Raw genomic sequence first — 21,227 nt, 5'->3', positions numbered from 1 at the left:
AGTTTGAAGAACTTAAGCATATATGTTGAGTTAATCGATTGACGAAATCGGCCAAGAGGGGGGTGAATTGGCAATTAAAATTTTTGTGGAAGCTTTTGCAGAAAATTGAAAGTAATTGCACAGTGATTTACAGTGGTTCGACTTTCTCAAATAAAGTCTACGTCCACTACCTTAGCTATCCACACTAAGGATTTTCCAACAAATTCACTAATTTGTTCTTTCTTTTGAGGCCAAAGAGATAACCTTACAATTCCCTCAAGAGTATACCCCAACTCTTGAGAACACTCTTTTTCCCAAAGAGAAGATTACAAATTTGCAAACTTACAAGAAAACCTCACAAGGTAAGATGTTTGCACAATTCTAGAACAAAGAAAAGAACACTCAAAGATGAATACAATTGAGCACAAAAAGTGTTCTTGAAAGCAAAATGAATATTGAATGAAAATAGGCTTGAAATGCTCAAACTTGAGGTTTGATGCTTTCTCTTTGATTCTCTCTTGATTCTAGTTGCTTGATGTTTCTTGTTTTTGATCAATGGCTTCTAAGCTTGCTTAAATACACCTTGGATCACTTCTGAACGTTGGGGATGATTAGAGAAGATATTATAGCCGTTTTAGTGTGAAAACATTTAATAAAACAGCTTGGAGCGTGGGGGGAATCGGTTCCCCCTTGAAGGGAATCGGTTCCTAAGTGTAAAATTCAAATATTTCGACCGTTGTACAAGGGGGGAATCGGTACCCCCTTGGGGGGGATCGGTTCCCTCCGAGCATACTGGAATTCTCGGAACAAAACTGTTTAGGGGGGAATCGGTTCCTCCTATGGGGGAATCGGTTCCCTCCGAGCATTCTGGAAATCTCGGAGCCAAACCATTCAGGGGGGAATCGGTTCCTCCTATGGGGGGAATCGGTTCCCTATGAGCAATCTGGAATTTTTGGCTTTGAATTGGTTCGAAATACTTTGTAAAATTATTTTGAAATTGTTTTATGATTAAAACTTAATTTTACACTTAAGTAAGGATTAAAAATGATTTTTGAAATATTTGGAGTAATGTTTTGATATTCGAATAGTTATATCGAATATACTTAGAAAATCATTTGGAAAATCTTAAAATCCATTTAACTTAATTTGTTATATCGAAATATCAAAATGTTTCAACAATATATTCTGATTCAAAGTCCTACATTGCGAGAGGAAGTATTCGTGTCAATTTTTGTTAGTGGCTTAAAGGAGGAGCTTAAACATCGAGTAAAGGCTCTCGACCCTAGAACGGTGTCTAAAGCTTGTATACAAGCTAAGTTGTAAGAACTATTCCTTGAATTTGAGAATATGAGGCAACGAAGTAATTTTCGAAACATATCACACATGAATATTTTGGAATACCGGAGGGCGAATAACCTCTGCTTTAAATGCGGTGAGAAGTATGTACCCGGCCATCAGTGCAAGAATCGGCAATTGAATCTTATGGAGGAGGAAGACAATGTCGAAGTGGGAGACATCACACAGGAATCGGGGGAGGATCACCATGCACCTATATAGGAGCTTTTAGAAATTTCAGTCAGTGATTTGACGGGAAATGTGGGACACACAACATTGAGAATTCGAGGTTTAATTAAAGGTAGCCCACTTAGTGTTTTGATTGATAGCGGAAGTACACATAATTTTCTCACACCAAAGTACGCTAAAAAGGGTCTCGAAATGGTTTCCACTCAACCTTTAGCAATAATAGTTGCTAATGGAGAGAAAGTCTTCAGTTCAGCTAAATCGAATCAAGTATCTTGGACAATGAAAAGATTCCATTTTAATCACAACTTTCGAATCCTTCAACTTGGTGGGAGTGATATGGTGCTTGGTGTCGATTGGATGAAGCAATTTAGTTCAGTTCTTATGGTCTGTAAAGACATGACTTTGAGCTTTCAAAAAGATGGCAAACTGATGATTATACAAGGTCAGACTACGATGGGTAATTGGAAATCGATAACAGGAAACAGAATGCAAAAAATGACAGCAAAGGATTCTTCTTTAATGGACGAATTATATGTACTCGATGTGGACCGTGTTGCCTCAACAGTTCCCAGTGATTTAGAGCCTTTATTACAAGAGTTTGACAATATCTTTGATGAGTTACATAGGGCAATTTTTTTTTTCAAAATAGATTTACGCTCGGGCTATTGGAAAATCTGTATCCAACCACAAGACATCCACAAGACAACGTTTCAGACTCATCACGGCCACTTCAAGTTTAAGGTAATGCCTTTCGGACTTACCAATGCTCCTACCACATTTCAGTCACTTTTGAACGATCTCTTTAACCCTTACCTTTGTAAGTTTGTTCTAGTATTTTTTGATGACATCCTAGTGTATAATGATACTTTACAAGACCATATCCAGCACTTGAAGATTGTTTTCCTAATTCTACAAGACAATAAGCTCTATGCTAAGAGATCAAAGTGTTTTTTTGGGCAACAACAAATTGAGTATCTCGGGCATATCATTTTTACTGTAGGTGTCTCTACATATTCATCGAAGATCGAAGCGATAAGTATTGGCCACTACCTAAGAGTTTGAAATCCCTTCGTGGTTTTTTGGGTCTTACTGGCTATTATAGAAGGTTTATTCGTGGTTATGGTGAAATCAGAAGGCCCCTCACTCATATGTTGAAGAAAGATAACTTTTCTTGGTCCCCTAAGGCTAAGCAAGCTTTCGAATCACTTACAACAGCCATGTGTTCAGCGCCAGTTTTAAATTTACCCGATTTCTCCAAATAATTCTGTTTGGAAACAGATGCAAGTTCGAGAGGAGTGAGAGTTGTATTGTCACAGGAAGGTCGACCAATTGCTTACCTAAACAAAGCTCTTGGTCCGAAACATATGGATCTTTCAATTTATGAGAAAGAATACATTGCTATTTTAATGGTGGTTTCGAAATGGAGGGACTACTTGGAAGGAAATCAATTTGTCATAAAACCATATCACGAGCCACTAAAATATTTGTTGGAGCAAAACTTGATGACTACGATCCAAAAAATGGGTTTGACTAAATTACTTGGGCTAGATTATATTATTCAATACAGAAAAGGGAAGAATAACACAGTGGCCGATGCGTTTTCAAGACAATTTGAGGATTTTGTTGAGCACAATTATATAAGGGCAGTTTCTATTGTTCCTAGTTGGGTCAACGAAATTAAAGGTACTTATGAAGATGATTTATTAGCAAAGGAATGGATATGTGTCTTATCCGTGCATCCACATAGTCACAATAACTGGAAGTATTCAGGGGGAATTCTACGTTACCAAAGTCGAGTGTATGTTGGCTCCAAAGGTGACCTACGCTTACAAATTCTAAGCAACTTACATGACTCTCCCCAAGGAGGTCATTCAGGGGTTCAAGCGACGTATCAAAGAATTAAAGCTCACTTCTACTGGTCTGGCCTTAAAAAAATGGTTGTTGTCTACGTTCGAAAATGTGATACTTGCCAACGTATAAAGGTCGAGCACATTCCTAAAATCGGTCTACTGCAGCCCCTACCAGTTCCTAATCAGGCTTGGGAGATCATCACAATGGACTTTACAGATGGGTTACCGAAGTCCAATCAGAAAACTTGCATCTTGGTCATGGTTGACAAGTACACAAAATACACCCATTTTTTACCCTTGTCTCATTCCTATACAGCTATGGAAGTGGCTCGTTTATACTTAGATTACGTCTAAAAATTATATGGCCAACAGAATATGGCCATCTCAAACCGGGATAAGACATTCACCAGTTTATTTTGGCATGACTTGATGAAGCAGTTGGGTACCTCTACGTTCTACAGTACGACCTACCATCCCAAGACCGACGGACAAACCAAACAGGTTAACCAATGCTTAGAACAATTTCTTCGAGGCCTCTGTTTTCTTAAACCAACTCACTGGGCTGAATGTCTATTCCATGCCGAATGGTGGTACAATACCACATACCACACGGCTTTAAAATTAAACCTTTTTGAGGCTTTGTATGGTTACAAGCCCTCGATTCTAGCCACGACACTTGGGAAGATTACATGATCCTCCGAAGCTAATTTCCTCAGTTTGATCCTTGGGGACAAGGATCGTCTCATGAATGGGGTATTGTTATGGTTGGGCGAGAAGAAGGAGAAAATCACGAAGAGAATGAATTGGGAAATTCGGGGAATGAATTAGGGATTGGAAAAGATGAGATTTTACCTGCTGATGAAATGGAGACAGATGAGATAAGTTTTGGGTCGATACAAGCAGTAGCCCAACAGAGTGGAAAATTCCTTGATAACTGCACCAAAGATTGCAACCGTTAGAAAGGACTGCCAGCTGTCATTCCTTGTTTGGTACATTGTGAATGAATAATACACTGTACTAAGAAAAGAGAGGCATGAAATGAATGAATGAAATCTCAATTTCTCTGAATCCCTTTATTCTCTTCTGAAACCTTTCTTCTCGATAATTCTCTTTTCTACTTGAGCTATAACATTACCTGAAGTAGCTTATAGTATATCAATTGCCTCCCAAGTCTCACTTGCATTTCAAGCCCTGATGGAATTCGATTGTGCTAAACTCTTTCGTGAGTTTCCTATCAGTGAATTGGCTCAGAAAATACAATTTATTTTATACTTCAGCATGTAATTTTCACCTATTTAATGTATTTAACTTCATCCTTTTTGAACTGGATAGGCAGAATCTATGCATTGTGGTTCTATATCATTTGGTAGATTTGCAAATGAACCCCTAGCTTGGGAAAGGAAATCCTCTTTCTCACACAATAGATATCTTGAAGAGGTTGAGAAATGCTCAAAACCAGGTTCAATTATTGAGAAGAAAGCTTATTTTGAAGCTCACTTCAGGAAGAGGGCACTTCTTCAAAGTTCATCATCTGAGGGCCAAAATGGAGGAGAATATCAAAACTGCAAGAGTGATGTTATGGAGAATGAGGATTATGGTGAATATCAAACTGGGGAAAATGATACTGATTGTGTAAATAAAGGTAGCCATTACAATCATTTTGATGAGAATGGATTAAGCAGTATGGATTATGGGGAAAATCTTTATTGTGGAAATGAAGGGAGCTTATTTTATCATGAAAACGAAGGGAACCATTTTGATCATTCAAATGAAAGTAGCCTCTGTGCTCTATTGTACATGAGTCCAGACGATTCAGAATATCTTGGTGAGGGTGCATTGACTGAATCTGTAATAGAATGTCCTGGACTTTTATCAGCTCATCAGACTCATATTTCGGTCCCTATCGATTTTGAACCTGAGGAAACTTCTGAAAGTCAAAGTGGATGCGCTAAATCATTTATAAGCAGTGATAATCCAGAGAAAGAAGTAGAAGAAAACCTTGATGATGATGATGCAGACAACATTGACGAAACATTTGAGTCCTTGGATCAATCCCCCAATACTGAAATTCAGCAAAATCATTCTTCAAAGGTATTGCTTATATGTATATTCCTCTTGCTGGAAAAAAAAATTACTAACTTATTAAATTACCAAAACCATAATTGAGAAAGGCAACAGTCATGCAATAGATAGAACCTTGACTTTTCAATTTGTTTTCAATCGTGATGGCTGCATTTCCTTCTATTACTTCTTTCTCTATATCATTAAGCATACTCAAATTCGCCCTTATATTTACCTCCTGTACTCTTTTTTTTTTTTTTTTGTTCTAGTTGAAGTCTGCTACTGAAAATAGAACTATCAAACCGAGGTTGAAGTCTCCTGTGAATCGTGATCATTCCCAGAAAAACACTTTTTGTGATCCTTCTATGGTAGCTGCAATGGTGCAAGAAAGAAAAGAAAAAGAGATTACAAAGAGAACAAAACCACAGAAACTACCATTACAAACTGCCTTTCCAACTCGACGTTCAGTGCACAAATCTCCAAAGCAAGAGGTGAAAATTTGGACTTTGACTTGAAGCTTAAAAGATAAGAATGTAACATTGAGAACAGCAACATCTGTTTTATTTTATTCGTATTTAGAATTTTTTAGTCAGACTTCATGCTGCTATTTGAATTTCATTTTCTTTGGTCTTTCTTGTCCAGGATTCTGCAAGAGCAAGATTCAACGCAAAATCAAACGCTGAGAATAAAAGGTACTTAATAGTTAGTATTTCTTGCATTTTAAGAATATATATGTTTCATTTTAAAGGAAATTTTAAATGACTATTTCATTTGATGATAGTGGAAATGGACCGATGACTAAGAAAGAAATTGAAGCTCAACCTTTTTCATACAAGAAGATTGCACCTGTAGTTCGTCAGACACCGAACAGGTGTGTAGCAACATCATGGCAATTGCTTTGTGCCATCAAATTTTGGATTTTAAACTTTAATGTGGAGAATTCTTTTATGTAGGATTAAGCAGACGGCCGTTTCAACTTGGGAAGATGCAAAGTCAACTGCCCGAGGATTCCACTTCAAAAGTGGAGAACGAGCAGAAAAGAGAAGAGAGGCAAGGAAATCATGTTGTTATTCTCAATCTATTTTTAATTCTTTAGTTAATGGTTTGTACTTATAATCTCTTCCTCTGTTCTTTTTGTCATGCAATGGTTTCAGTTCTATACGAAAGTAGAAAAGAAAAATGCAAGCCAAAGAGGCAGAGATGAATCAGATTCAAGCAAGAACACAGGTAGGGAAAGCGTACAAAATTTAGAATTTTTACTATTTTAAGAAGATAAATCGGTTTTTCACCTCGTGCTTCCTTCAGATTATTTGAATGATGGACCACTCTGATATTTCTGGATTAATGAGTTTCTTCATTTATAGATAAATTGCATGCTTTGTTCATTGTTATTGCAGGAAAAGACAGAGGCCGAGATTAAGCAATTGCGGAAAAGCCTTACTTTCAAAGCAAAACCGATGCCTTCTTTCTATCATGTTCCCACTACATCAAGATTTACCAGAAACAAGGTAATTTAGACTCTGCTAATTCTTGATTTTATAATGTAACTCGTATAGTCATATGTATTCAGATGTGATTAGTTTACATCATAGAAAAGCATACATTTATGAGTCGTATCTCTAGCTTGGATTATTATTCCATATACTGATAGCAAATATGTTTTCTTAAACCCCATCAAAATTAGAGGAACCTCAAAACTTAACAGCGTATATTTTATTACTGTTATCCTTAATAATAAGGTATTAACTTAATGAAATCCTTATCGTCCCAGATATTTTTGTGCTATGGAAAGTTTATGTTTTGTCCATAGATTTAACACCGACTTGCTTCAATTTTATGTCTCAGGCTGCAACATCTACCATGAAATCAGCTAAAGTAGGAAAGAAGTCACCAAATTCTGGGATAAGAGCAATCCCAATATCACCATCACGCTCTAGGGAAGCAAATAAACAAGCCCTCTCTTCTGCTGGATCTATAGGTGAGTTGATTTGTCCTCCAGTTGAGCCATCTCGAGCTGGCATCGTATCACCGACTCCACCAACTGTTAGTCACAGCTCCCCTGAACCTGTGACCCAAAATACGATCCTTTGGAAGAAAGAACGAAAGAAAGAAAACAGTAATTTGCAAAAACATCGAATGTCAGAAAGCAGTAAGGTCGTTAAAGATCATAAGTCTGGTGGCAGGCCAAAAGTGGGAGGTAGGAGAAGTAACAGTGAGCTGGTGACAAAGAACATGAAAAATGCTGGAATGGACTGTAGTTCTGGGATCGGTCGTTGTGCAGTTATGGCTCCCTGAAAATGATCTGCGACGGTGCCTCAATCATCATCCACCGTTTTCTACCGAATTCAGCCAAGCTAACAGAGGTATCCTCAATTCGAATCATCCCCCCATCTTCAATGCATACTGAATTCAACTGTTCCTGGAAGATCGACCGTGTTTGTTTTGATCGACATTCATTTTCTCATGCAGCAGCAGCAGCAGCAGCAGTAGAGAAATGACTAGGCCAATAATAGATCGTTGATAGTGTAATTCTCATTGTAGTTATTTTAATTACTCGAACACCTTAATAGACTTGGCTCCTTATGCTTGAAAGTTTGTGTTCCTTACCACCCGAGATATGTCCTGTAAGTGTTTAGTTAAGCGATAACTACGTGTTTTAACTCATCTTTTCGTTATACAAAAATCCAAAGTTACATACTTACATTTCAAACAATCGAATTTAGCGTTGCTACAACCAATCATGATCGAGTAGCTCTAGATAATGGACATATATGTAATTTAAAATCTGAATTTTTTATTAATTATTTATTTTATTTAAAATATTTATTCTATTTATGTTTATTATATACTTATTTTCAAAAAATATTTGTAAATCCGTTATTATCTAGAAGGCACTCACACGTGGAGCTACTTACTCATCAACATATCTGATTTTAACTATTAATCGTATTTGGATTAAATCATAATGCCACTTTAATTAGGCTTATCACATGATGCCACTTGCATTTGAACATGGCATGGCCTTCGCATGGTTAGGAGCGCAGAGAGAATGAGAAGCAACCTTACTCGTTGTCCCTTTCACTATCAAGTGGATTAGCAAAACACGAATCACGATAATTAAGACAAAAAGGCTCATCCAACTAATGGTTTCAATTTTTGGTTTGATTAAAGCATTGAATCATAACCAGTGATTAGGAGGGAATTAAAGTTAAATGAAATGAAAAATTATAAAAAAATGTAAATTAATTTAAATTTCCCACTTTCAGTCAAATTAAGTTTTATGTTTTTTTAATTAATCTAAATTAGATAAAACTCGGATTAACATTTAATATTTTTTAATTCACCTGGTATTTTACATAATTTATTACAATAAATCAATTTTAACTCCAAATTAATGATTTCGGAGTTAAATAATCATACTTATGGAGATATCTGGTGTATTCTTAACTTATATTATAAGCATATTATGTTAGATTTGTCTAGAAATTAAGTTGACAAGTTGAAAATTTCATCTTGGTTGATGGCCAACTTATTGGAAATTTCATCTTTGTTGGTGGCCAAACTTTGAACATGTGAATTTCATATTTGGTGGCTAACTTGTACACATTGGAAAATTCTTTGGTAGGTGGCCAAACTTTGAACATATTGTTCTTGAAACTCAACTATAAATAGGCCTAAGTATTTCCATTAGAAATCATCCCAAAAACAAGTTCTCTCTTCCTCTTATATTCTTCATTCTCCCACTTTGGGAATTCCAAAGAATTCCATTTGTTGTAATATTGACGATATAGTGAAGTTATCATCCGGTGTGGTGCCCGAGGAGTAGACGATATTCTCATCGAACCTCGTAAATTTGGTGTGTTTTCTCCTTTATTGTTTTTTATTCGGTTATTTTTCATTGTGTTTCAATATTCAATAGTTTGACAGGTTTATCCGTTGTGCAACCTTTGGTGGTTTTAATATTGACATTTTAGGTCAATTTTAAAACTACGTTCGTGTGGGAAATAACTCGTTTTCCCCAATAATTGGTATCAGAGCTTCGGTTGAGGTTATCATGGTGGTTCCGTTGCTGAAAAGATACAGTTCGTGATATTGAATATTGTTCGTTAGAATTAAAATGCCAAAATACGGATCAGTTGAGACATCAAGCTCTTTATCTGGATCGGTGAGGAGGGTGATTTCAAATTCAAATTTCTCGGTGGAGTTGTTCGATGGATCCGGTCATTTTGGCATGTGGCAAGGCGAGGTGTTAGACGCTTTATTCCAACAAGGTCTAGATATCGCCATTGAGGAAGAAAAGCCTGAATATATGGAGGAGAAAGAATGGGGAACAATCAATCGTTTGGCGTGCAGCACGATTCGATCTTGTCTTTCCAGGGAGCAGAAGTATGGCTATAAGAACGAGACTTCTGCAAGTAAGATGTGGAAAGCTTTGGAGGAAAAATTCCTGAAGAAAAGCTCTCAGAATCGTCTCCACATGAAGAAAAGATTGTTCAGATTTGATTATCAACCAGTCACCAGTATGAATGAACACATCACTGCGTTCAATGAGCTAGTGGAAGACTTATTGGGCATGGATGAAACCTTCAAAGATGAAGATTTGGCTTTGATGTTGTTGTCATCTCTTCCAGATGAATTTGAGCACCTTGAGACAACGTTACTTCATGGTAAGGATAATGTTACCCTTAAAGATGTAACTGCTGCTTTGTATAGTTATGAACTCAGGAAGAAAACCAAGAAGGAGAGCATGTACGAAGCAGCAGAGGCCATGGTGGCAAGAGGTCGCTCGAAAAGTCAAAAGCCAAAGTGGAGAGGGAGATCAAAGTCGAAGTCCAGACTGGGAAAATATGAATGTGCCTTTTGTCATGAGAAAGGCCATTGGAAGAATGATTTTCCGAAGCTGAAGAAGAAAGGAAAAGCTGCTCCAGATGCATGTGTTGCAGAGCATGATGCACATGACTCTGACATATCATTGGTTGCTTCATCAACAACATTCCATTCCGATGAGTGGATATTAGATTCGGGTTGCACCTATCATATGTCCCCTAATCGGGAGTGGTTCTCCGATTTAGTGGAACTAAATGCAAGAGTTGTTTATATAGGCAATGACAATGCCTGTAAAACTGTTGGGATAGGTTCAATTCGATTGAAGAATCAAGATGGATCAACCAGAGTTCTGACGGATGTTCGATACGTGCCCAGTTTGAAGAAAAATCTCATCTCATTGGGAGCCTTAGAATCCAAAGGCTCAGTAGTCACTATGAGAGATGGAGTTTTAAAAGTCACATATGGCGCACTTGTGATGATGAAGGGCATCAGGAAAAATAATTTGTATTACTACCAAGGTAGTACAATTATTGGAGCAGTTGCAGCAGCTTCCGGAGGTGATGATTTGGACGCAACCCAGTTGTGGCATATGCGGTTGGGACATGCTGGAGAGAAATCCTTGCAAATTCTGGCAAAGAAATGATTGTTGAAAGGTGCAAAGGCTTGCAAATTGAACTTTTGCGAGCATTGTGTTCTGGGAAAGTAGAAGAGAGTGAAGTTTGGCACCACTATACATAATACAAAAGGTATTGTAGATTATATTCACTCAGATGTATGGGGTCCTTCAAAGACATCGTCTTTGGGAGGAAACCATTATTTTGTAACTTTTGTAGATGACTTTTCCAGAAGAGTTTGGGTGTATCCGATGAAGTCTAAAGATGAAGTGCTTTAAATTTTCCTGAAATGGAAAAATATGATCGATAACCAGACTGGTAGAAAGATCAAACGTCTTAGGACAGACAATTGAGGGGAATATAAAAGTGACCCATTCTTTGACGTTTGCCATGAGTATGGTATTGTTCGACACTTCACTGTTAGACATACACCACAACAGAATGGGGTGGCAGAGCGTATGAATCGAACACTATTGGAGAAAGTTCGATTTATGTTGTCTAATGCTGGGTTAGGCAAGGCATTTTGGGCTGAGGTTGTGACATATGCTGGCCATCTAATTAATCATATGTCGTCATCAGCGATAGGAGGAAAAACACCATTGGAGGTATGGTCTGGAAAACCTGCTACTGATTATGATTTCTTACATGTATTTGGATCCACTGCTTATTATCATGTGAAGGAATCCAAGCTTGATCCGAGAGCAAAGAAGGCTCTCTTTATGGGAATCACCCATGGAGTGAAGGGATTCTGCCTTTGGTGTTTAGACACCAAGAAGATAATTTGTAGCAGAGATGTTACCTTTGATGAATCTGCCCTAGTAAAGAAGGTAACAAGTGAAGCTGTCCAAACAAGTAGTACTCCACAGCAGGTGGAGCATACTCCAAAATATGTGGAGTTTCAGCAGACGATGATCCCAGAAGTTGATGCAGCTGATTCTTCAACTCCAATAGAAGAATCAGAAGATGAAGAGGTTCAAACCCAAGAACCATTGGAGACACCAGAACCACTTGCAGTTATAAGGCCAAGGAGAGAAATTCGTAGACCTACTCGATTTGTTGATATGGTGGCCTATGCTCTTCCAGTTGTTGATGATGATATCCCTATCACTTACCAAGAAGCAATACAAAGCTTGGAAAGTGATAAGTGGAAAAGTGCCATGGATGAAGAAATGCAATCTCTCCAAAAGAACAACACTTGGAAACTGGCACAATTACCGAAAGGTAAAAGAGCCATTGGATGCAAGTGGGTATTTGTAAAGAAAGATGAATCTCATAGAAAGAAAGATGTTCGCTACAAGGCACGGTTGGTAGCTAAAGGCTACGCTCAAAAGGAGGGAATTGACTACAAAGAAGTATTTTCCCCTGTTGTGAAGCATTCCTCCATTAGAATATTGTTGGCCTTGGTAGCACAGTTGAATTTGGAGCTAGCTCAACTTGATGTAAAGACGACTTTCTTGCACGGTGATTTAGAAGAGGAGATCTATATGACTCAGCCAGAAGGATACAAAGATGGTGGTTGTGAGAAATGGGTTTGTAAGCTGAACAAATCGCTATATGGATTGAAGCAATCTCCGAGGCAGTGGTACAAGCGATTTGATAGCTTTATGAGGAGGCAAAAGTATACTAGAAGCAAATATGATCATTGTGTGTATTTGCAAAAGCTCAAAGATGGATCTTTCATTTATCTTCTCTTGTACGTTGACGATATGTTGATCGCTTCGAAGAGTCAAAAGGAGATAGACAAATTAAAGGCTCAGTTGAATCAAGAGTTTGAGATGAAAGATCTAGGTGAGGCCAAGAAGATTCTTGGTATGGAGATAAACAAAGATAGACAGAGAGGGGAGCTTTGTTTAACACAGAAGCAGTATCTGAGAAAGGTATTACAATGTTTTGGCATGAATGAAAATACCAAACATGTAAGTATCCCATTGGCTTCTCATTTGAAACTTAGTTCTCAATTATCTCCTAAAACTAACGAAGAACGAGTGTATATGGCAAAAGTTCCATATGCTAATGCAGTTGGGAGCTTGATGTATGCAATGGTGTGTACGCGTCCTGACATTTCACAAGCAGTTGGAGTTGTGAGCAGGTACATGCATGATCCTGGAGAAGGACATTGGCAAGCTGTAAAATGGATTCTACGGTATCTCCAACAAACTGTGGATGTTGGTTTAGTTTTTGAACAGGATGAAGCACTTGGTCAGTGTATGGTTGGATATGTTGATTCCGATTATGCTGGTGATTTGGATAAGCGTCAATCAACTACTGGGTATTTGTTTACTCTTACTAAAGCCCCAGTAAGTTGGAAGTCTACATTGCAATCTACGGTGGCCTTGTCTACTACAGAGGTAGAATACATGGCAGTTTCAGAGGCTGTAAAGGAAGCAATTTGGCTTAACGGGTTGATGGAAGACTTGGGAGTTGTTCAAAGTCACATTAGTCTCTATTGTGACAGTCAGAGCGCTATTCACATAGCGAAAAATCAAGTCTACCATTCAAGGACTAAGCATATCGACGTGAAGTATCACTTTGTGCGGGAGATCTTTGAAGAATGAAAGATTCTACTTCAAAAAATTGCAACATCAGAAAATCCTGCAGATATGATGACCAAGGTGGTAACAGTAATCAAGTTCAATCATTGTTTGAACTTGATTAACATCCTAAAAGTATGAACACCTTCGGGTGTGTGGCGCTTGTGAGCGCAATTAGAGGCACTACAAATTTGGGGAGTTGAAGAAGTTGAGTAGGCTTGGTAATTTCAAGCCAAGGTGGAGATTTGTTAGATTTGTCTAGAAATAAAGTTGACAAGTTGGAAATTTCATCTTGGGTGATGGCCAACTTATTGAAATTTCATCTTGGTTGGTGGCCAAACTTTGAACATGTGAATTTCATATTTGGTGGCTAACTTGTACACATTGGAAATTTTTTTGGTAGGTGGCCAAACTTTGAACATATTGTTCTTGAAACTCAACTATAAATAGGCCTAAGTATTTCCATTAGAAATCATCCCAAAAACAAGTTCTCTCTTCCTCTTATATTCTTCATTCTCCCACTTTGGGAATTCCAAAGAATTCTATTTGTTGTAATATTGACGATATAGTGAAGTTATCATCCGGTGTGGTGCTCGAGGAGTAGACGATATTCTCATCGAACCTCGTAAATTTGGTGTGTTCTCTCCTTTATTATTTTTTATTCGGTTATTTTTCATTGTGTTTCAATATTCAATTGTTTGACAGGTTTATCCGCTGTGCAACCTTTGGTGGTTTTAATCTTGACATTTTAGGTCAATTTTAAATCTACGTTCGCATGGAAAATAATCCGTTTTCCCCGACATATTATTCTGGGTAGCACGCGGCGGTAGGACTCCGCTCACCTCTTATATAAATCCCTCCAATTTCCCCATGGAATTCAACCAAATCTTCGAATCAAATCCTTCATCCTTAACTCCGTTCAAACTCACCGAGTTAACTCATTCATTCAGTCTTTATATATTCATATGGCTCTCAACGATGATCTTCCCGTCACCCTCCCCCGTGTTCTCATCGTCTCCAGACGTAGAGTTCGCAAGAACAAATTTGTAGATTTTGTTGGTAGGGTTTTTATATATCTTGTAACTGGTTTTTCTTTCTTATATTGTTTTTTCTAATGGAATTTTGGGTGTTGAAAATTTCAGGTGAATACCATCTTGATCTTATAGTCGCGTACGGTGCAGTTCCGGTGATCGTGCCACGAGTTCGTGGGGTTCATAATTTATTAGACGGTTACGAGCCGATCCACGGCGTTCTTCTCTGTGAAGGAGAAGATATCGATCCATCTTTATACGAAGACGGTACGTCAAGTGTTTCACTCGAAGAAGAAGAAGAAATCAGGAGAGTGCATGCAAGTGATACCGCCATTGATAAAGAAAAAGATTCGATCGAGTTAAAACTCGCCAACCTTTGCCTCGAAAGGAACATTCCGTATCTAGGGATCTGCAGGGGTTCACAGGTTCTAAACGTCGTTTCCGGAGGTACACTTTATAAAGATATCGGAACAGAATTGACGGCGAAATTGCCGGAAAATCAAAGAGTAGTGCACGTGGATTATGACAATTACGACGGCCATAGACATCCAGTGAAAGTGATGGAGAACACCCCATTCCAAAGCTGGTTCCAGGATTCTTTGGAAGAAGAGAGAATGGAAATTTTAGTCAATAGTTATCATCATCAAGGTGTGAAGAGATTGGCTCAACGATTTGGGCCGATGGCTTTCGCACCGGATGGCTTGATCGAAGGGTTCTATGATCCGAATGCTTATTATAATCCAGACGAGGGTAGATTTCTAATCGGACTTCAGTTCCATCCAGAGAGAATGAGACGACCTTATTCCGAAGAATTTGATTATCCAGGATGCTCAACTATTTATCAGGTTTGCCTGCAACTTATTCTTCTTCTTCGTCATCATCATCAGGTTTCTGATTATAGTAACAACCTGTGCAGGAATTTGTGAGGGCTGTAACTGTTTACCAGAAGAAAGTACTCCATAGCTCAACCCCATTGCCGAAGCAGCTGAAACTTAACAAAGAAGTGGAGAACAGAAGGAGATCAATCGCAGCTCTCAGCCTACAACAAGAGAACAGGCTGAAGCAGATGGGAGCAACAGTGAGGAACGGGAGCCATTATATAGAGAAGATGGGGTTGAACCGAGGAAGGGGAGAACTGGGAAGAAAAGTGATGGGGCAAATATCGGTTGAACACTTGTCTGACCTCATGTCGTTCTACGACATGATGGGGCAGATCTGCTCTCAAGTTTTGGGAAGAAAACTGGATGAGAGTCACTGCTAGTCGCCTGGATTCTTCCGGTGGAGGTAGCTCTTTCTTTTGCTTGTCATTTCAGATGTCGAAGGAAACTGAATTTGTTGTCTTTGTGGGTTACCTACGTGTGTCATGAAAGTGCTATTTTTTATTATTATGGTATTCATAGTGTTCGGTTTGAATGGTAAAATTTATTATATTACGAAGAGAGATTAAATATTCCTTATTAAATAATTAATTTTTCTTTAAACATATATGGTTATATACTAATTATAAACCTTGAAAACATATTTAATACACAATCTATCTTATTCGAAATAATAATTAAAAGTTCAACCCCGTCACGATGTAGCATGGTTTACTATTTTTGGCATAGTAAGACACAATATAAGAATTATTAGATAATTTTAAAACCTACTAAAAACGAATATGTATTATATATTTCACTTAACCAAAACTAAATTATTATTTTTAGTTTAAAATTATTCCGACATGATTTAGTCAACTTGGTTTTTGTTTGATAACTTTAAAACACTAAATATTATTTAATTAAATTTTAAAAAATCTTAGAAATGTTTTATTCTTCTATTATCTTTAATTAAAATAAATAACAAATACATTTAGAATATCAGATTAATGGGCTTTATCAAAAGCTGGAAGACACGTGGATTTGCATGAACTCAACAGCTTCCTGAATTCATATTTTTCGTTATCCATTGAAATTACTACGAAAACCCAACATGTTTAATAATGCAAATAGAAAACATAATCCCAAGCAATTATAAACTTTAAATTATTGTTTTTTATTTTTTTAATATTTTCTCTTAAATTAAAATTATACTTCCACATGAGTCAAGCTACCAACAGTTGGTGTTTCTTGGCACCGACAAGCAATCAAGATGAGTGCATTTTATGTTCATTCCTCAATTCTCAAACAATTACATATACATATACATATACATATACATATATATATACATATACATATACATATACATATACATACATATACATATACATATACATATACATATACATATACATATACACATATAGACACACACATATTTATGTATAAAATAGGTATGCATATACGAACAAAACAGTCAAAGCTGCTGTCATATGCGAATGTACTCCAACAATGATGTAGCCTTCCTCTTGGCCCTCTCGGTGCCTCTCTTTGTAAGCTCTGACAATGGTAAATCGGCACCCAGCCGAATTATGCAGGCAAGATTCTTTGCATCTTTCATGCACAGAGGAAGTAAAGTGGCAGCTGCATTCTCTTTGGTTTTGGGCGAACCTGTTCTTAGAAAATCGACCAATACTGGTATGATCTTAGCCTTTACCATGGCTGACTTAGCCTCATGGTTGCTAGCAAGAACTGAGAATATCGTTAGAGCCTCATCGACCATGACGTTTCTTGTTTCCGACAGCATCTCCAGCAGCACTGCAATGATTCCAGCTTTGACAGCCCTGCCTTTGTTCACCTGATAAAGACATAGACTGAACAGAGCGATTGCAGCATCTTTCTTCCCTCTAGTTCTCCCATGTTGTAACAAATCTACCAAAGCCGGTATCGCCCCCAATGAACCGATTATTAGTTTGTTCTCATCTACAAGTGACAGACTAAAAAGGGTAGCTGCTGCATTCTCTCTTGCTTCGACACTTCCAGCTTCGAGGACTTGGACGATCGAAGGAAGCGCGCCGGTAAGCATTATCAGAGACTTGTTATTGTCAAATATGGAAAGGTTAAGAATAGAAGTTACTGCGTGTTCTTGTAATGAAACATCAGCTGTTTTTAAAAGGTTAACCAGAACAGGTATTGCTCCTGCATCTGCAATTAGTATCCTATTATCCATGCTGCTTTTAGATAGTGATCGGATTTCAGCAACTGCAGCTTTGCGTTCAACGATGCTTGGTCTCGAAAGCTTACAGACCAGAGCCTTGATGGCCTCCTTGTCACAGCTAATGTCATGGAAAGATCCATCACTCTTTTTGAGCCTACCATTCGCTATTTTACTCGGCTGCTCAATGTTATGTTCAGCACACCATTGATTTATCAAACTTCTCAGAACATAATTAGGGGTTAGAGTTGTATCTTCCAAATTCTGCCGAGTTATCGGACATGTTGCATTGCCACAATCTATCCATCTCTGTATATATGATCTCTCGTATGTCTGTAAAAGAGATTGCTAGAAATCAGAGATTGACTGCGTAGAAAGAAACAGAGAAACTATGAGGTGGAACACTATACCTGCCCGGTAGCAACGACCACCGGATCCCTCATTAGTTCCAATGATATAGGGCATATAAAATCATCAGGAATTACTAGTGCATCAGGCTTCTTGGTTTCTTCGAAACCCTTGGAAACCATATTCTCTTGCCTCTTGGGATCGAGTTCATTTGATAGGCAGACATCAGAAGACGTCAAAGAGGTCGAATTGCTGGAAGAGCTCGTCACTCTTTCCAATATCTTTGTCACTTTATCCGCAGCATGCTGCAGAGTACCACTGTTCTCTGAAATGCCATCCACCTTTGCAGAAGTTCCATGGATGGTACCAGCACATTCTTTTTCCAGTAACCGGGACTCTGCATCGGAACATTTTGGCAAATTCAAAGACCTATATCTTTCTGCAGCTCGTCTCAATTGACCTCTCACCATTGCTACCTGGAAACAAAAAGGAAGTCGATGTTAAAGAGGGCAGGCCTATAGAGGGACAAGTGAAGAAAACATATAAATTCAGAAGTTAAACCTGTTCTTGAACCTCCTCTGAGATATGAAACTGATCACATGGGATTTTCCCTAAAGCTGTCTCCAGCTTGCATGTAACACATTGAAATTGATATGCAACTCTTTTGGCAGCTTCATCCTTAAATCAAGGTACAATATACTTCATATGGATTAAGTTATAACATAAACATATTAAGATAAAATTGTCATTTATGCAGAATGCAGTCTTCATATTGATGAATTCAAGAAATAGACATATCACTATGATATATAAACTCAATAATTTGATTATTAATCCGGTTGTGATGATTAATCATTTTTAATTATACTTTACCGAGTAATTATCGGAATGGTGGGCGGAGGCGACGGACAAGAGACGTTGAGCAGACTGGAGAGCCTCCTCCAGATCAACCAACCATGAAACAGAAGAGGAGGGACGATCGTGACCAGACGAGAGAAAACCTTTGGTTTCCTCGAGCAAATGTGTGATGACAGATATCATCCCCACCAGATTCGTGCAATCCTTTTTAAAGACGGCATTGGCGCGAGCAGTTCCAGCGGAGACGATATCGAGGACGAGGCGGAGCAAGAATGCGGGAGAAGCGTAGCCTCCGTGTACGGAGGAGGAGGGGAATACCCCGGCCATTGTGAAAGCCAGATCGGATATAGACGATTAGAAAAGGAATTTCTTTACGAAAAAAAGGGAAAGGATGGAGGAAATCTTATTAACGGCATTTTGAGGAGAAAAGGATCAGACTGATCAACAACAATTGGATTAGATTTGGGAGGCTAAACCCTAACAAAAGGCAAAAACTTCGCGGGCAAAGAAAGATGACGACAACGGAGGAAGAAAACAGTTGGATTCAGAATCTTGTCGCGTACCGAACGGTAGTTATGTTAGTTACCATCAATATCCTAAGAAATTTTTGATCTGTTTAGTCTCGCCTATAATATCATTTTTATTTTATTTTTATTGAACTGTTTTATATATTTATTTTATTACCATCACACACACACATATATATAGTATCACAAAGGCTTAATACCAAAATAAGTGTTAAAACTATACCGTTTTTTTCGAATATGTGCCTAAACTATTTTTTGACTCATTTAGGTGTCTAATGTTACAAACATTACCCATTTAGGTGCCCGGGCCATCGACGACGTTAATTTCTCACTTAAGTGACACGTGTCATAGTCTGATGCTTTTTAAAAAATTTATTAAAAATTAAAAAAATATGTACACTTTTAAAAGAAAAACATAAATATTTTGAAATAACTCCAAAACTTTGAAAACCTTCATTTCAACCCCTAAACCCTCACCAGCCATTGACAAAGCTCCACCCGATCTCATCTCCCCTAAAGACCAAAACCCCCATGAAATCGTGATCGATCGACAACCGATCAACGACAAATCGACATTTTATACCCCACAAACCCTATGATGAAAATCGCGATCACATGCAATCTTGATGGCCAATCAACCGTAACTACGACGACATATGACTAGGAGGATGACAGGGACTACGTCAATGGCGGTGGTCGTGGTCGGAAAGGGCGGCGACGGCAGGTTAAGGATAGGATTTGGAGATTTTAGGTATTTTGAGGTTTTTTTATAATTTAAGAGGAATTAGGGTTTTTTATAAATATAATAATATTAAAATAATAATAAATTTCAAAAGACCAAATTGTGACATGTGTTACTTAACAAGAAAATTAACGTTATTGATCGCTTAGACACTTAAATAGGTAACGTTTGTAACATTAGATACATGGATTGGTCAAAAAATAGTTAAGCACATATTTTGGAAAAACGGTTTAATTTGAACATTCATTTTGGTATTAAGCCTATCACAAAAAATAATTTAATAGAGTTTTTAGATATGAATAAGTTAATTTTATTGTTTTAAATTAAAACTAAATTAATATAATATATAAGTCTTGATAACCAAAATAATTATTATTTTAGGTTATGTTAGATGTATATTTAATTTACAGTGATGAAATATTTATTTGGAATATTATTTTAATTGCATGATTAAATTGTAATTATCTTGAAGATTTTGTACAACGGAACTTATAATCGAGTGGTTTGGGAATATTTTATCCAATAATAAAAAAGACAGCCTTTTTGCTTTGTGCATAGTTGACCCAAAATTCAACTTTTTATTTTAATTTTTTTAATTTTAAAAGCTACAACATAATCTATATTTATAACAAAAAATTATAACAAAACATTTTTCTAAAAAATTGAATAACTCAAGCAATAATATATAATATTAATTTTAAAGCAAACTAAATTTATCGCCCTTTTGATATATGTTGATAACATTTTGATATTTCGATATAACAAATTAAGTTAAATGAATTTTAAGATTTTCCAAATGATTTTCTAAGTATATTCGATATAACTATTCAAATATCAAAACATTAATCCAAATCTTTCAAAAATCATTTTTAATCCTTACTCAAGTGTAAAATTAAGTTTTAATCTTAAAACAATCTCAAAATAATTTTACAAAATATTTCGAACCATTTCAAAGCCAAAAATTCCATATTGCTCAGAGGGAACCGATTCCCCCCCCCCCCAAGGGGGTACCGATTCCCCCTGAATGGTTTGGCTCCGAGAATTCCAGTATGCTCGGAGGGAACCGATTCCCCCCCAGGGGGTACCGATTCCCCCCTTGTATAACGGTCGAAATATTTGAATTTTATACTTAGGGAATCGATTCCCCATAGGGGGTACCGATTCCCCCCACGTTCCAAGCTGTTTTATTAATTGTTTTCACACTAAAACAACTATATGATCTTCACTAATCATCCCCAACGTTCAGAAGTGATTCAAGGT

General features: G+C 37.4%; 3 protein-coding genes across 3 annotated transcripts; 2 read left to right on the top strand and 1 right to left on the bottom strand.

Moving 5' to 3' along the window:
• Positions 1-1,695: 1,695 nt before the first annotated feature.
• On the top strand, positions 1,696-7,913 carry LOC120184271. The gene is made up of 12 exons (XM_039188772.1): positions 1,696-2,074; positions 2,782-3,614; positions 3,726-3,854; positions 4,070-4,255; positions 4,686-5,444; positions 5,684-5,905; positions 6,057-6,106; positions 6,196-6,285; positions 6,368-6,464; positions 6,569-6,652; positions 6,812-6,922; positions 7,260-7,913. Exons 1-12 carry the CDS (start codon positions 1,696-1,698, stop codon positions 7,707-7,709), a joined length of 3,390 nt encoding a protein of 1,129 aa, XP_039044703.1. The 3' UTR covers positions 7,710-7,913.
• A 6,425-nt stretch (positions 7,914-14,338) lies between these two features.
• On the top strand, positions 14,339-15,678 carry LOC120184270 (putative glutamine amidotransferase GAT1_2.1). Its single transcript, XM_039188771.1, has 3 exons — positions 14,339-14,445; positions 14,529-15,262; positions 15,334-15,678. Exons 1-3 carry the CDS (start codon positions 14,352-14,354, stop codon positions 15,676-15,678), a joined length of 1,173 nt encoding a protein of 390 aa, XP_039044702.1. The 5' UTR covers positions 14,339-14,351.
• Positions 15,679-16,737: 1,059 nt separating this feature from the next.
• LOC120184269 (U-box domain-containing protein 11-like) lies at positions 16,738-19,025 on the bottom strand. Its single transcript, XM_039188770.1, has 4 exons — positions 18,714-19,025; positions 18,402-18,518; positions 17,903-18,316; positions 16,738-17,825 (listed from the first exon to the last, which is right to left on the bottom strand). Exons 1-4 carry the CDS (start codon positions 19,023-19,025, stop codon positions 16,767-16,769), a joined length of 1,902 nt encoding a protein of 633 aa, XP_039044701.1. The 3' UTR covers positions 16,738-16,766.
• Positions 19,026-21,227: the final 2,202 nt, after the last annotated feature.

The sequence above is a fragment of the Hibiscus syriacus genome, unplaced genomic scaffold (genome assembly GCF_006381635.1).
Source record: "Hibiscus syriacus cultivar Baekdansim isolate YM2019G1 unplaced genomic scaffold, ASM638163v2 tig00112864_pilon, whole genome shotgun sequence".
In the NCBI taxonomy this organism is placed as follows: Eukaryota; Viridiplantae; Streptophyta; class Magnoliopsida; order Malvales; family Malvaceae; genus Hibiscus; species Hibiscus syriacus.
Note: the sequence above shows the minus strand (reverse complement) of the source record. Positions and strands in the feature narration are given on the sequence as shown.

Excerpts from the sequence above, each read along its gene's own strand:
- LOC120184271 (XM_039188772.1), top strand. The coding sequence starts at position 1,696 with ATGGTTTCCACTCAACCTTTAGCAATAATAGTTGCTAATGGAGAGAAA. Across the intron at positions 5,906-6,056 it reads ACAAATCTCCAAAGCAAGAG|GATTCTGCAAGAGCAAGATT; the intron begins GTGAAAATTTGG and ends TTTCTTGTCCAG. Across the intron at positions 6,107-6,195 it reads TCAAACGCTGAGAATAAAAG|TGGAAATGGACCGATGACTA; the intron begins GTACTTAATAGT and ends ATTTGATGATAG.
- LOC120184270 (XM_039188771.1), top strand. The coding sequence starts at position 14,352 with ATGGCTCTCAACGATGATCTTCCCGTCACCCTCCCCCGTGTTCTCATC. Across the intron at positions 14,446-14,528 it reads CAAATTTGTAGATTTTGTTG|GTGAATACCATCTTGATCTT; the intron begins GTAGGGTTTTTA and ends TGAAAATTTCAG. Across the intron at positions 15,263-15,333 it reads GATGCTCAACTATTTATCAG|GAATTTGTGAGGGCTGTAAC; the intron begins GTTTGCCTGCAA and ends CAACCTGTGCAG.
- LOC120184269 (XM_039188770.1), bottom strand. The coding sequence starts at position 19,025 with ATGGCCGGGGTATTCCCCTCCTCCTCCGTACACGGAGGCTACGCTTCT. Across the intron at positions 18,519-18,713 it reads ACCATTCCGATAATTACTCG|GATGAAGCTGCCAAAAGAGT; the intron begins GTAAAGTATAAT and ends CCTTGATTTAAG. Across the intron at positions 17,826-17,902 it reads TGGTCGTTGCTACCGGGCAG|ACATACGAGAGATCATATAT; the intron begins GTATAGTGTTCC and ends TCTCTTTTACAG.